The 14,609-nt window shown below is 46.2% G+C and overlaps 1 protein-coding gene across 3 annotated transcripts in view; it reads left to right on the forward strand.

The window, feature by feature from the left end:
- The window catches only part of CACNA1H (calcium voltage-gated channel subunit alpha1 H), a 382,159-nt gene that overhangs the window by 220,577 nt on the left and 146,973 nt on the right, over positions 1 to 14,609 (forward strand). For all 3 annotated transcript variants that reach the window (XM_079953635.1, XM_079953637.1, XM_079953636.1), the window contains exons 6-7: positions 632 to 791; positions 5,852 to 6,167. In XM_079953635.1, coding sequence (XP_079809761.1) covers positions 632 to 791; positions 5,852 to 6,167 — 476 coding nt within the window. The remainder of the gene's footprint in view (positions 1 to 631; positions 792 to 5,851; positions 6,168 to 14,609) is intronic.

Consider the following 14,609-nt stretch of genomic DNA (forward strand, 5'->3'; position numbering starts at 1 on the left):
AAGGCGGCCAGTCGTATCACCCAAAGGGTGGCAGGGGGAAAGATGTCAACAAATGAATTTAGTCCTAATCCAAGGGCACCCTAGGTTGTGCCACCCGAAAGTTGCTTTTGAACTACAGTTCCCATCATCTGTCATGGACTGGTTGGACGCAGAGGAATGGTGGGAGGAACCAGCTAGGGAACACCCAAAGGAAGAAGGCACAGAGCCCAAGGAGTGGTGGTGGGACAATGATGAGTGGTCAGAAGGAGAAGACAGGGAGGAGGAGGCATCAGAAGCTGAAGAAGGCAACAGGGCGTAGTGAGCTGGGAGAGTCTGTGGCAGACAGCAGTCCAGAATTAGAGGCAGAAGCAGAAGCAGGCTGGTGGGAGGAAAGAGGCCAAGAGGCCGAGATGGGACAGGCTGCTGAAGAAGTGCAGGTGTTTCCTGGTCCTGCAGCAACGAACTTCCCTCGCTGATGCAGACGTGTGTGTTTTAAATGTACTTTAAATATATGCAGGCCTGGGTCACAGGAGCTGTGCATCTGAACCAAGTGGATCCTGGAAGGACCTGCCAAATCCTTTTATCAACCACTGCCTGCCTGCTTCGTGCCCTCCCTTCATCTCCCTTTTTCCTTCTCTCTCCCTCTCCCCAGGTATGCGCATACTCGTCACCCTGCTGTTAGATACTTTGCCTATGTTAGGCAACGTCCTTCTGTTGTGCTTCTTTGTCTTTTTCATCTTTGGGATCGTCGGGGTGCAGCTGTGGGCCGGGCTGCTGAGGAACAGATGTTTCCTAGACACCAATTTTCAAATGTAAGTACTCGGAAGTCAATCGGCCATCTCCTTACATCTGCCCATGTGCTCATGTGCGTTTAATTATAGAACCGTAGAGTTGGAAGGGATGCCCCCTTGCAATGCAGGAATTGCAGCTAAAGCATCCCTCACAGATGGCCGTCCAACCTGTGTTTAAAAACCTCCAGCCAAGGAGAGTCCGCCACCTTCCGAGGGAGACGGTTCCACCGTCAAACAGTTCTTACCCTCAGAAAATCCTTCCTAACAGAATCTTCTTTCTTGTCCCTGTGTATACTGCCACCTGAGGCAGTCCACTCACCTTGCCTCATGGGTGGGCCGGCCCTGACAATTAGAGTGCTTAGAGTGTCAGACAAGGATCCGAGAGACCAGCCTTCAAATCCATCACTTGGCCATGAAGTTCACAGGGTGTGACTGTGGTCCTCTCAGTTTCAACTATCTAAAAGGCTTGTTGTGGGAATGAAATGGGGAGAACTGTCTAAACTACGGGACTAACCCGTAACACTAACCCTCGTACCTAAGGGACCGCCTCTCCTGGTATGTCCCACGGGGGACCTTGCAGTCTTCAAACAAAAACATTTTGGAGGTCCTGGGCCACAGGGAGGTTAAGCTGGTCTCAACCAGAGCCAGGGCTTTTTCGGTTGTGGCCCCGATCTGGTGGAACGCTCTGTCACAAGAGACTAGGGCCCTGCGGGACTTGACATCTTTCCTCAAGGCCTGCAAGACAGATCTGTTCCACCAGACCCCCTCCTCTGGTAATCCTCATAGAACTCTAGCCCAATGGTGGCCATTAATTTGATTCTGAATTGGTTTTAGAATGAATTGATTTTAGAATGCTGTGTTACTTTTATTGTTGTTAGCCACTCTGAGCTCGGCTTTGGAGGGCAGGATATAAATAAATAAATAAATTATTATTATTATTATTATTATTATTATTATTATTATTATTATTATACCACATTGAGCTCCATGGAGGACAGGTGGGATATCAATGCAATAAGTTAGATAAATAAATAAATAGAATTAGTTGGCTGTGCCTGTGGCAGTCTAGGGCCATATTAACACCATACCTTTAAAGCACTATGATACCATTTTAATCATTCATGGCTTCCCCCAAAGAATTCTGGGAGCTGGAGTTCCTTGGGGCTGCTGAGAGCCCCTTTATTTCCCTCACAAAGCTACAATTCCCATCGTAGTTTAACAATCAAGCCCTTTTCCCAGGCAACTCTGAGAACTGTAGCTTCATAAGAGGAATAGGGGATCTCCTAACAACTCTCAGCACCCTCAACAGATTACAGCTCCCATAATTCTTTGGTGGAAGCCATGACTGTTTAAAGCACAATTGTAGTGTTTTAAATATATGATGTGAATAACGCTTATATTTCTGCCTGTGATTGGCTCTTAATCCACCTACCGTTGGTCTCTCTGACTTCGGTTCTACCAATGGACACCAGTCATCGCTGGCCAATTGTCAGCCTTCGGTTGCCAGCTGCCCAGTGTCAAATGTCAGGTGTTGTCGCTGGAATCTGCTACACAACTCACTAGAACCCCTCTCTCTGCTTTCTTCTCCCTGATCAGCTTCAATCTTCCCCCATTAAAACACCTCCAGAGTATACATTTGTCTCCATCACTCACACTTCTGTCAGTGCACTCGTTTCTGCCACAACCCGTAAACAAATTTTCCACCTTCCCACGCTCTTTGCAGAAATGTTAGGAAAGGGAAGAGAGTTTGGGTATCTAGCGAATGGCACGGGACAGTGCTAAATGGTATTGCTTTGGTTGTCAATTAAAACTCCAAAGCTGCGGAGCTTAGTGGTGCCGTTGGCAGCTTGGGGTGCTCTCCCCACACAGTTAAGTTTATTTTTATTACTAAGACGCTGCCCGGCAGTATAAAAATGTAAACAGAGAGTTCCAGGCGGCTTTGTGTGTTTAAGCAAAAGGTGTTTGGAGTGCTGCCTAATTTCCTCCTTCTGACTTGGATTGCATCTGATGTTTGGACTTCTGAGAAAGGCTGTCCAACTCTGAGGAGAAGGGCTTTTTTTGGCCTGCAGGCCTCATTCCATGCTAGGGGGTCGTTGGGAAAGCAACTGGAAATGAAGCCACCATTGTCATAATGCCATTACAGTGGTTCCTTGGTTCTCAAACTTAATCCGTTCCGGAAGTCCGTTCCAAAACCAAAGTGTTCTACAACCAAGGCACTCTTTGCCATAGAAAGTAATGCAAAATGGATTAATCTGTTCCAGACTTTTAAAAACAACCCCTAAAACAGCATTTTAACATGAATTTTACTATCTAATGAGACCATTGAGCCATAAAATGAAAGCAATAATCAATGTACTGTACTACAAAATAAATAAGACTGTATTGTAGATGATAAAAATAAAAAAAATAAAAAATTTCTTACTTGCACTGATGATAGTCATTGTTTGGATGGGGTTTTTTTATCCATTTCCGCAGTCACACAATCAATCAATCAGTCAGTCAGTAGCTGAACTGGGATCCACACAGTCACAAAAACAAATTAACTGAAAAGCCTCAAAACAAAAAATGCAAAAAAAAAAAGCAAAAAGAAAAGCACCAAATATAAGCTCTAAATATCACCTCGGAACACTGCAAACAGAAATGGAAGGCTTGAATTACAATTGGGGGACGCAAATTAGCAGCACGACAGGAAACACGGGGGGACTCAAAACTGAGCTTCTGAAAAAAAGGTTGAAAACCAGAACACCTACTTCCGGTTTTGCAGCGTTCGGTTTCCAAGGTGTTCGTGAAGTAAGCTATTCGAAAACCAAGGTACCACTGTATATGGATCTATGGTACACCCACATATGGTGTCCTGTGTAAAGTTGGGAAGCATTCAGAAATGGCAGCCAAAATGATCGTGAGGATGGAGCTCCTTAAGAGTCAAGGTTAATGCACTTGGGACTTTTCAGCTTAGAAAAAAGGCAAGTAAGAGATTATAGAAGTTTGTAAAATTATGCAGGGCATGGCAGAAGCTTTCCTCACTCTCTCATAACACAAGGACGCATGGACTTCCAATGAGGCTGAAAGTTGGGAGATCCAGGGAAGATAAAACAAAAGTGCTTCTTCATGCAGAAAATAGTTCAAATATGGAATCGTCTTCTGCAGGAGGCAGTGATGGCAATCAACCAGGATGGCTTTTAAAGAGAATTCAGCAAATCCATAAAGCGTTCAGTGGCTACTAGCCATGACTGCTATGTTCTTCTTTCATGGTGTGAGGCATCAGTGCTTCTGAATACCAGTTTCTGAAGACCACAGGAGGGGAGAGGGCTGTTGGGCTCAAATGATCTCCCCGCAGCACAGCATCTTGTGCCAATTTGTTTCCTGAAAACCAGCTCACTTTTCTCATCTTTGAAGTCCCAAATGACATTTGCTGGAAGTGACTGAGGCATTTCCAAAGACCCACTAGCAGCCATTTGGGCACCATCTCCCTGTTTTCCAGCTGCTGCCAGATAGTGTCTTATGAGGTGCTGGAGAGAGTCCAGGTTTGCCCATTAAAGAGCCTGGTTCATTCCAACACCCTGCGGATTGACCTCTAGCAAGGGCAGCATCACATGTGCCAACTCTATGAGGCTGAGGACAGCTCAGTTTCCCCTCCACCCCAAGTATGCGGAGACAGAGCTGAGTCCCTCCAGTAATAATAATAACAATAAATATATATAAATAAATAAATAAATAAATAAATAAATAAATAAGTAAAATTTTATTTATATCCCACCCTCCCCAGCCAAAGCCGGGCTCAGAGCGGCAAACAACAGTAAAAGTAGCACGGTTTGCATAAAATCACAATCAATTAATTGAAATACATTCTAAAATCAATTCAGAATCAAATTAATGGCAACCATTGCGCTGGAGTTCTATGAGGATTACCAAAGGATTACCAAGGCTGTGCCTTAGCCAAAGGCCTGGTGGAAGAGCTCTGTCTTGCAGGCCCTGCGGAAAGATGTCAAGTCCCGCAGGGCCCTAGTCTCTTGTGACAGAGCGTTCCACCAGATCGGAGCCACAGCCAAAAAAGCCCTGGCTCTGGTTGAGGCCAGCCTAACCTCCCTGTGGCCCAGGACCTCTAAGATGTTTTTGTTTGAAGACCATAAGGTCCTCCGTAGGACATACCAGGAGAGGTGGTTTTGTAGGTACGAGGGTCCTAGGCCGTATAGGGCTTTAAAGGTTAAAACCAACACCTTAAACCCGATCCTGTACTCTACCGGGAGCCAGTGCAGCTGGTATAGCACTGGGTGAATGTGATCTCACAGCGAGGACCCCGTAAGGAGTCTCGCCGCGGCATTCTGCACCCGCTGGAGTTTCTGGGTCAGTCTCAAGGAGGCCCATGTAGAGTGAGTTACAATAATCAAGTCTGGAGGTGACTGTCACATGGATCACAGTGGCAATCTAGAAGAAGGCCTCCCCGGGCCTCATGGCCAACTCCCAATGCATGTGACATCACACATGTGTGTTTCACGTGTGACATCACATACACACAACAATGTTGCATGGAACTCGGTGCCTCTGAGCAGCATTTTTCCACAGTGGTCATTTTAGGGATGGAAAATGTCATACTCAGATCTAGCCAGAAAGAGTCTCACCATGGTCTTCTGACAGTCATGCAGGTGGGGTCAGAACCAGGAGGCGAGGGTCATCTTAGGCCTTGAAATGTTGTCAATCCGACTTTGTTTTCTTTCTCTTTGTTTACTTTGATTGCATTGCAGGTTTTTGGCATGGCAACAATTCCCTAATGTACGTTTTGGCCCAGAGACACTGGAACAGTATAAGAGGAAAAACCAAACATGTAGGAGTGAGTTGCCCTCTTCTTAGTCAGTTCAGAATATCTTGCCAAAGGCAATTTAGGCTGGAAATAATATTTGCTGCCCCTTGCTAGGCAGTAGCATCTGATCAGTTCAGAACTGTCCCCTCACTACATAAAAAATACAATAGTCCCAACTCAATTCTCAAAAATAATAATTTCGGGGGGAAATTATCATCAGCTGAATGCAGCAAGGTTTTGACTTGGTATAAGGGAATTTCCTGTGTCTTCCTTCCCATTCAAGGACGTACAACTTGACTTTCCTGAATCCCTACTATCGGCCAGAGGAAAGCGAGGAGAATCCGTTCATCTGCTCATCCCACCGGGATAACGGAATGCAGAAATGTTCCAGCATCCCGAACCGGAAGGAGTACAAGGTGGAATGTACTTTGAGCATGGACTCTTACAACCAAAATTCGTACACCCTGGACTTCAGCAGCAGAAACGCCTGCATCAATTGGAACCAGTATTACAACATTTGCAGGACGGGGGAGCTCAACCCGCACAATGGAGCTATTAATTTTGATAATATTGGCTATGCTTGGATAGCTATTTTTCAGGTAAGCCTCTTTTTATCCTCCTTTCATTCATGGGATACCCAAGTGTGTTTGAGATGAGTAAATGAAGCAATCCTCAAATATTACATCAGCAGCCAGCCAACTCTGACGCTCTGCTTTTGCACTGGTGGTTATCAAGCTTCCTGCCTCTGAGCACTTTCTGTCTTTTCGTGGAAGTTTTCCGTTGTTACTTGTTGTAGCCCCATCTAATTTCCATTGCCCAGCAAGCAAACAGGGGTCAGCAAACTAAGGTCTGCGGGCTAGATGCAGCCCACTGGGCTCATTAATCTGGCCAGCAAACCTTGCAGACCCTGCCGCCCACTCAGTCAATCCCTGCACTAAACCGGCGCGGAGGCCTCGCTGTGCAGTGACTGACTTCTGTGGCGTGGCTTCTGATTGGCTGCCGAAGACGAGGCGGTGTCAGTGGCGTCAGTGGCTGCGGCATGAGTGGCAGTGGCAGGTGGTCATTTCAGGGGGGTCTTTTGGGGGAGTGCTTTTGGGAGAGGGAGGGTCCGGCCCCCCACAAGGTCTGAGGGACAATGGACTGGCCCCCTCCTGAAAAAGTTTGCTGACCCCTGGGCTAGAGGTTAGCAAGGAACACTTGCCTGAGAGCAGAATCCACATACGAAGCATAAGTCCCAACTCCCTGGGGCCCGGGGCACCCGAGCACTCATAAAATTCCCCATAAAGGGGCAGGGCACCCACAAATTTCAGTGCCAGGACCATGCACACTGCATGGCACCCATGGCCCTGGGACCAAGTTGGCACTCCTGATACAAAATCAGACAGTCCAGAGGTCAGGGAATCCAAATGATCACAGAGCCAAGGGTTGAGCTGGAGAGCAGGTAGCAACAAGGTCGGGCCAGGAACCACAGGCCTTGTTTCCAGCATCTGACTGCTGCTGAAAGCTGTTTATGAAGCCCAGAGCCAGCTGGTTCTGATCAGTGTCTTCTGCTCTGTGACCTTGAAGGTTGATCAGGTGAAGGTGGGGTCACTCCCCCTTCTCCCCCTTCAGGCGGCATGTTCAGCAGGTGAATCTGTCTCCTGGCCCATGACATTGCTGGTCTTCCCATAAGCCTTTGGCTTGTTTACAAGGAGTTCCATGTATTGGAAAGTAATTGGGAAACCATCTGTCTGCACCAGCTGCAAGATGCGGACATCCTTTTCAGTGGCTTCGAAAGAGAGTGAAACAAATTCATGGAAGAGGACGAATTTATCCATGGCCGTGTGTCTCTGAATGCCAGAGGAGTTTGCAGAACTGTCATGGTTGCTAGAGACAATGGCTGTGTTCTACCCTCCATTGTTCAAGGCAGTATTCCTCTGAAGACCAGTTGATGGGAATTGCAATTGGGCAGAGTGCTATGGGCGAGTTGGGCCATTGGTTTGATTGAGCAAGGCTCTTATATTTTTACGACAGAGCCATCTACTTCTGGTCCATGTCAACGCCACATATTTCCATCCATGAGTTTCGTCTGCTGCTCTATTTTCATATCAATCTGCTCTTTCCATCAGAGAAAAAGATGTGCCAAAATTGCATTTAATGGCAACACACAGTTCTAAAAAAATTTCATCCTAAAATATTAAATTTTAAACACATTTTGGTACTTCTTGAGCTGAGATCTGTATTGTAGGCTTTTGAGACATGCAGAACCTGGAGGATAATTGCATTCTGATCTGCGTATGTGTCTGGTAGACACAAATTGGGACTGTTTGCTTAAAAACACAGAGCGAGCAAACCCCAGCTCCATCCCAGCCAGCTGCCAGGCCATTAAATGGTGTCCATTCCCTTAGCCATGGAGTATAATCGAGGCTTTATAGAGAGCACATTTTCTGCTGGCCGTGACTGGAGAAATGCGTGTCGGCTTGCATCTGATGCTCTCTTTATGTACGCCTTTCTCCCCAGTGCCACATATCTGCAGATGTGATGGTGTGGAGGAGTTTACCTGTGTATATAGAAACAGCCCTGCGTAATTTTGACGTGGGATGCTATTTAGGTGCAAAGTTATTTGGAGTTAGCTGAAATGTTGAAGACACAGTTGCATAAACTAGGAAGGGGGAAAGGGAGAGTGTTGACTGTAAAACCTGTGGGAAGAGGGTGGAGAACCTCATGCCCAGGGGATAAATGTGACCATCCAGAGGTCTCTATCCAGCGCTTGGGACTCTCCTCCAAGCCACACCCCTTTCCAGACCACACCCACCTCCCCCAGCTCACGCCCCTCACTATCCTGGTCTGCATCCTCCTCATGGTTTTGCCCAGCGGAAATTGTCCTTGAACTGCTTCTTGCTCACCTAAATGGAGAGAGATGACGTATGTGTGTGTGTAGAAAGCACTGACTATCGTATGGCTGAAATGTAGCCGGCTCTTCAAAGGTGGCAGTCATACCATTGCCTCCACCCAACCCACTTCTTACTTGCAGCACTGCCCATGACTTGCATGTGGCCCCTAGTAACTTCCAATGAGGTCATGTGGCCCTTTGACCTAAAAAAAACGGTAACCCACTATCAGGAACCTGATACAGAGGTAGATCCAGGGCTGGATTTAGGTTTGATGAGGCCCTAAGCTACTGAATGCAGGTGGCGCTGTGGGTTAAACCACAGAGCCTAGGACTTGCCAATCAGAAGGTCGGCGGTTCGAATCCCCGTGATGGGGTGAGCTCCCGTTGCTCGGTCCCTGCTCCTGCCAACCTAGCAGTTCAAAAGCACGTCAAAGTGCAAGTAGATAAATAGGTACCGCTCCGGCGGGAAGGTAAACGGCGTTTCCGTGTGCTGCTCTGGTTCACCAGAAGCAGCTTAGTCATGCTGGCCACATGACGCAGAAGCTGTATGCCGGCTCCCTCGGCCAATAAAGCGAGATGATTGCTGCAACCCCAGAGTCGGTCACAACTGGACCTAATGGTCAGGGGTCTCTTTACATTTACCTTTTTAGCTACTAAAGGTAATGGGGCCCTTTATATGTCCAGCTGCCCTTTGTCAACAACAAATTGTCACTTTTTTGTGTTGAATATATGCTATATAGTAATTTATGGACCTTATAAGTATCTAAAGCCATTTTATTTGTTTTTTATCTTACATTTTGGAAATGTACATCCAGGTGTTTTTTCCTTTAATTTTTTGGTGGCCCCCAAGAGAGTGGGGCCCTAAGTTATAGCTTGGTTAGTTTATACATAAATCCGGAACTGGGTTGTTGTTGTTGTTTAGTCGTTTAGTCGTGTCCGACTCTTCGTGACCCCATGGACCAGAGAACGCCAGGCACTCCTGTCCTCCACTGCCCCCCGCAGCTTGGTCAGACTCATGCTGGTAACCTCGAAAACACTATCCAACCATCTCGTCCTCTGTCGCCCCCTTCTCCTTGTGCCCTCCATCTTTCCCAACATCAGGGTCTTCTCCAGGGAGTCTTCTCTTCTCATGAGGTGGCCAAAGTAGGTCAGCAATAAAGCACCTGGCGTCGGTGAAGTTAACTCTTTATTCAAAGGCTTGACCAAAGTGCAAGTAGTAGGCGTCCGTGAAGTTAACTCTTTATTCAAAGGCTTGATCAAAGTGCAAGTAGATAAATAGGTACCACTCCAGCGGGAAGGTAAATGGCGTTTCCATGCTTTGCTCTGGTTCTCCAGAAGTGGCTTAGTCATGCTGGCCAGATGACCCAGAAGCCGTACGCCGGCTCTCTCAGCCAGTAAAGCGAGATGAGTGCCGCAACTCCAGAGTTGGCCACGACTGGACCTGATGGTCAGGGTTCCCTTTACCTTTACCGTGAGTTACCAAGCGGCCTCACCTGTGCGGCCACACCTTGCCTCTCCAGAACAAACTCAGGAAGGCCCCAGTCCTGCGAAGCCCTACTGGTCAGAGGGCCTGGCTCCTGCACGCACTCCTGACACTCAAACCTATGACCCTGTGATTAAGAGTCTCATGGTCTCAGGAGAATGCTCCCTGGTTGGTCTCCTCCCATGACCTGCTTCCACCCTGGGGTCCCCACCGTAAGGAGCAGCTGGGCCTGAGCTCCCATTTTAAGTTACCTCTGGGATTCAGTCTGACACTGTCTGGGGCATCATGTTGAGTTAAAACGGGGTCAGACTCAGCCACCCAGCACAGTGCAGTGTCGAGTCCTGCCAGGGCTTTGAGCGGCTGCTTGATGCCGCCGTGCGATGACGCTCAGCCTGCATTCAGCGGCAGCCAAGCGGTGAACCAGCCGTGCAAAGTGGGAACTGGCCCTTGGCGGATGTTTAGAGATGGCAACAAGGATCGATGGTCGCAGGCTGCAGAACAGGACGGCTTGCACACATCAGTGCTCATCCGGAGAGAGCGCATTTCCTTGCATCACGTCCCGCGTGGAGTGTCGTCGGGATAAATTTTTACTGACTGCGGGGTGTTCGACAAGCAAATCGCACTTAGGAGAGTAGAGAGGGCGGCCGCGAGGCACACAGCACTTTTGACAGCACCGAGAAGTCTAAAGCCCTTGTATTCACAGCTGAAGCCAATCTCTAGGCAGGTTAGCCTATGACCAAAAAAGTGGTAGAGTCTGGATGCAGCAGAGTGGACTCTACCAAGCATGGGGAAGCCACCTTTTCTTTTTTTTAAGGCTCCATTCTTTCTTCATTCTTCCCCCCCCCCCCCTCTAATCACATTGCAAGCAGAACTTTAGCACAACATGGAATGGAACAGCTCTTGCTGCTGTGCTGGATTTTTTTGTTGTCGTTTTACTTATGGGAATGGGCCTTATTATTTTATGTCCACCTTTCCCCCCTAAATGACAACAACACATCACTGTAGAGTGATGGGCAAATCTGTCAGTTTCAGTTACTCATTATTCCATTCTTAATGCTCCACATTTCCACAGCAGTTTGTGAATACTACTACTACTTCTACTACTACTACTAATTTATATACCGCCCTATATCTGGAGGGCACTTCACAGAAATTATTATTATTATTATTATTATTAGTCCTAATGCAAATTCAATCCTAGCATACACATTTTGGCAAAGCAATTTCCCTTACAGATAGGTAGCCGTGTTGGTCTGCCATAGTCAAAACAAAATAAAAAAATTCCTTCCTATAGAAGGGTCTGGTGACTTCTGTTTCAGTGTATCTGAAGAAGTGTGCATGCACACGAAAGCTCATACCAAGAACTAACTTAGTTGGTCTTTAAGGTGCTACTGGAAGGAATTTTTTTATTCAATTTCCCTTAGTACAAAGTGCTTTTGTATGTTATTTTCACTAACATGCACTAACATATATATAACCGCATCACCCTAGTACAGAGCTTTTCAGGCTGTGTGTTGTGATAAATTAGTGTGTCGGCTGCAATGTGTAGTTGTGTCACATGAATGTTCCCTGCTCTCCTCCCGTGGCTGGAAAGGGCTTAGTTTAACCTCCAGCTTGCTAGTAAAACTGAACTGCTGTGTCACAAAAGGATGCATGTCTAAAAAGTCTGTTACCAACATGAAACATCTGGAAAGCTCTGCCTTGGTATATGTGTTTATTTAAATACAGATCACTTCATGGGAGAACTGCACTGCAAAATTTGAAAAAATGCAAATTTCAAGGGATGGCTGTGTTTCAGCTTGCCATATTTTTTTGGGGGAAGGAGCCAATCCTGTAAGTTCTACTTTTGGTGCAAGCCAAATCAAATTTCTGTGCCACCCCTATCCCTGCATTTAGTAATCTAGCACATATGGGGAGAGGGCGACATTAGAACCATCTCCTTGATGGGCTAGATTACTATAGGCAGGGAGCTTTTCAAGTAGGGAACCTTTCAAAAATAGGACCCACCACCTGAAATGAGTACACTTGAGTACACTACCACCTCATTTTTGGGAAAGTGTAGAGGAGTTTTTGCTTTTCCAATATGTATCTTTCCCCCCCCAAGAGGAGGAGGGTTCTATCATCTATCTATCTATCTATCTATCTATCTATCTATCTATCATCTATCATCATCTATCATCATCTATCTATCATCTATCTATCTATCTATCATCTATCTATCTATCTATCTATCTATCATCTATCTATCTATCTATCTATCTATCTATCTATCATCTATCTATCTATCTATCTATCAATCATCTATATCTATCTATCTATCTATCTATCTATCTATCTATCTATCTATCATCTATCATCTATCTATCTATCTATCTATCTATCATCTATCTGTCTATCTACTATCTATATCTATCTATCTATCTATCTATCTATCATCTATCTATCTATCTATCATCTATCTATCATTTCATAACATTTATAGACTGCTTGATTGTAAAGCACCTCAAAATAGCTTACAAAAAGAACAAAACAATAAAAATTATTAGTGAAAACAATTAAAACGTTCAGAAGATTAAAGCCAGCAATAAACTACACACCTGGGTAGGCTTGTCTAAGCAAAGATGTTTTTAGCAGGTGCCAAAAAGAGGACAATGAAGGGGAGTTCCAGAGTCCAGGTGCTGCCACACTAAATAATCAGTCTCTTACAAATGCAGATTGGGTATTATGAGACAGACTGAAGCAGTTGAGCGGGTCTATTTGGAGCCAAGTGATCTCGCAGCTCAACTGGTCCCAAACCACTAAGGGCTTTGTATACTGATAGTAACCCCTTGACCTTGGCCCAGTAGCACACCGATAACCGGTGAATGTCTCTTTATCGACCTTCCTGTTTTCATGATCTTGTTATTTCTCACTGAAAGCGTGGCCTTTGCTTCTCCTTACTCTGCTAGTAACACCAATCAAATTAGGAATTTAGAGAGGTGGGCAATTCATCCAGAGCAGGGCAAGAACAGCGGCTTCATCCCTCCCCCTTAATTACAGCTTCCGTTGCTTTCTCTGAACATCATGTGCAACCGAGGGACCTTAATAACTCACATTTAATTTAGGTCCCCATCTCCTCTCTTTCTTACCCATAATGAGATAATTACTTCCCATAATTTGCCACGGAATGCGCCTGCCTAATAAATAGATGCAAGAGTTAGCCCATTACACAATAAGCGAAGAGCACTGAAACATGTGTAATTCGTAGGATGACAAGAGCAACGATTAGGCTCTCGGAAACAGAACGAGGCAGGCAAATAAAGATTGGCGCTGAGGATGCTACCCACAAAACAATTCCCCCAGAATCTTCACACACACAATGGGGTAGAACTAACTCTCTTCAAGACCAATTCACACATTGTGTTTTTGTTTTTGCAAGTGTTGCAAGAATGGGTGAATCTCAAGCTGGCTTTCCCAGCAGTCAGTCTCTTGAGGTTTACTCCCTGCCCAACCAGCACTGATGTTCTCATCATTTGTTGGCATCCGTCATTACAGAGACAATGGAGTGTGCTTCTGAACGTGAAGTTGAACCTCTGTATTAGTAGCACCAAAGGGACCTCCCCAGTGTGCAAGTATGGAGGTCCTGGGATGTCCAGACAACAAACCCCACCCCCTCTTGGCCTGGCTGATGTGGTCCAAAGGAAAGCAGAGCAAGATGTTTGACACCAGCTTGGCTCAGGAGTTGCTGCAAGGAGGCTGACAAGGTGCCATCCAACTGCCTTAGGGACTCCCCTCAGGATTTGTGTAGCTTACTCCTCAGCCTTTACTTCTCCTGAAGATATCCTGCAAGGCAGCGGGGGGTTAGGATCGGAGTTTTCCTTCTCCTAAGTAGGCTGCCTTCCCTGGTTGATGAGCCCCATCTGCCCCTCACTGCCCTCTACAGCACATGCAGAAACTAAATTCTTGATCATAGGACCCACTATTGATCTCGTCCACTCAATCTGCCAGAGCCTGTCTGTCAGGAGTGCATGCAGGAGCCAGGCCCTGTGACCAGTAGGGCTTCGCAGGACTGGGGCCTTCCTAAGTTTGTTCTGGAGAGGCAAGGCGTGGCCACACAGGTGAGGCCGCTTGGTAACTCACTGCACCTGGTGGCAAGAGCCGGGAAGGGATATAAGGTCAGCATTTCCCTTCAGTTCTTTGCCACAACAACTCGTTTCCTGCCTTCCTGCATTTGGCTTCTTGCTTCCTGATCCTCGGCTCCTTGACTCCTTGCTTCTCAACCCTTGGACCCTTGACTTCATGACTCCCTGCTTCCTGACCCTCGGACCCCTGGCTTCTGGACTCTCGTTCCTGCTCCCACCCCACCATCTTGCCCCCGGTCCCAACATCCTCAGCTGCGACTTCGATCGCCCGTAGACTGGACCGTGACACTGTCTTTGCATGCAAGGGATGTCCCTAACTCACCAAATACTGTCTTGGGACAGCAATGTTTTGTTTTTTTTTATAAATATTTATTAAAGTTTCCAAATTAATACAAAAAATAAAACAAAAACCAAATTACACAAAAAATGACAAAAATACAAAATTAAAAAACAATTAAAACAAATATAATTTCCATTTCTTATTTCCATCAACTTGTTTCCCAGACCTCCTCTTACCTTCCCCTTTTGTATTCCAGTTCAAATTCTTAACTCAGCAAATCCTTAT

This window comes from Podarcis cretensis (genome assembly GCF_951804945.1).
Source record: "Podarcis cretensis genome assembly, chromosome: 14".
NCBI lineage: Eukaryota > Metazoa > Chordata > Lepidosauria > Squamata > Lacertidae > Podarcis > Podarcis cretensis.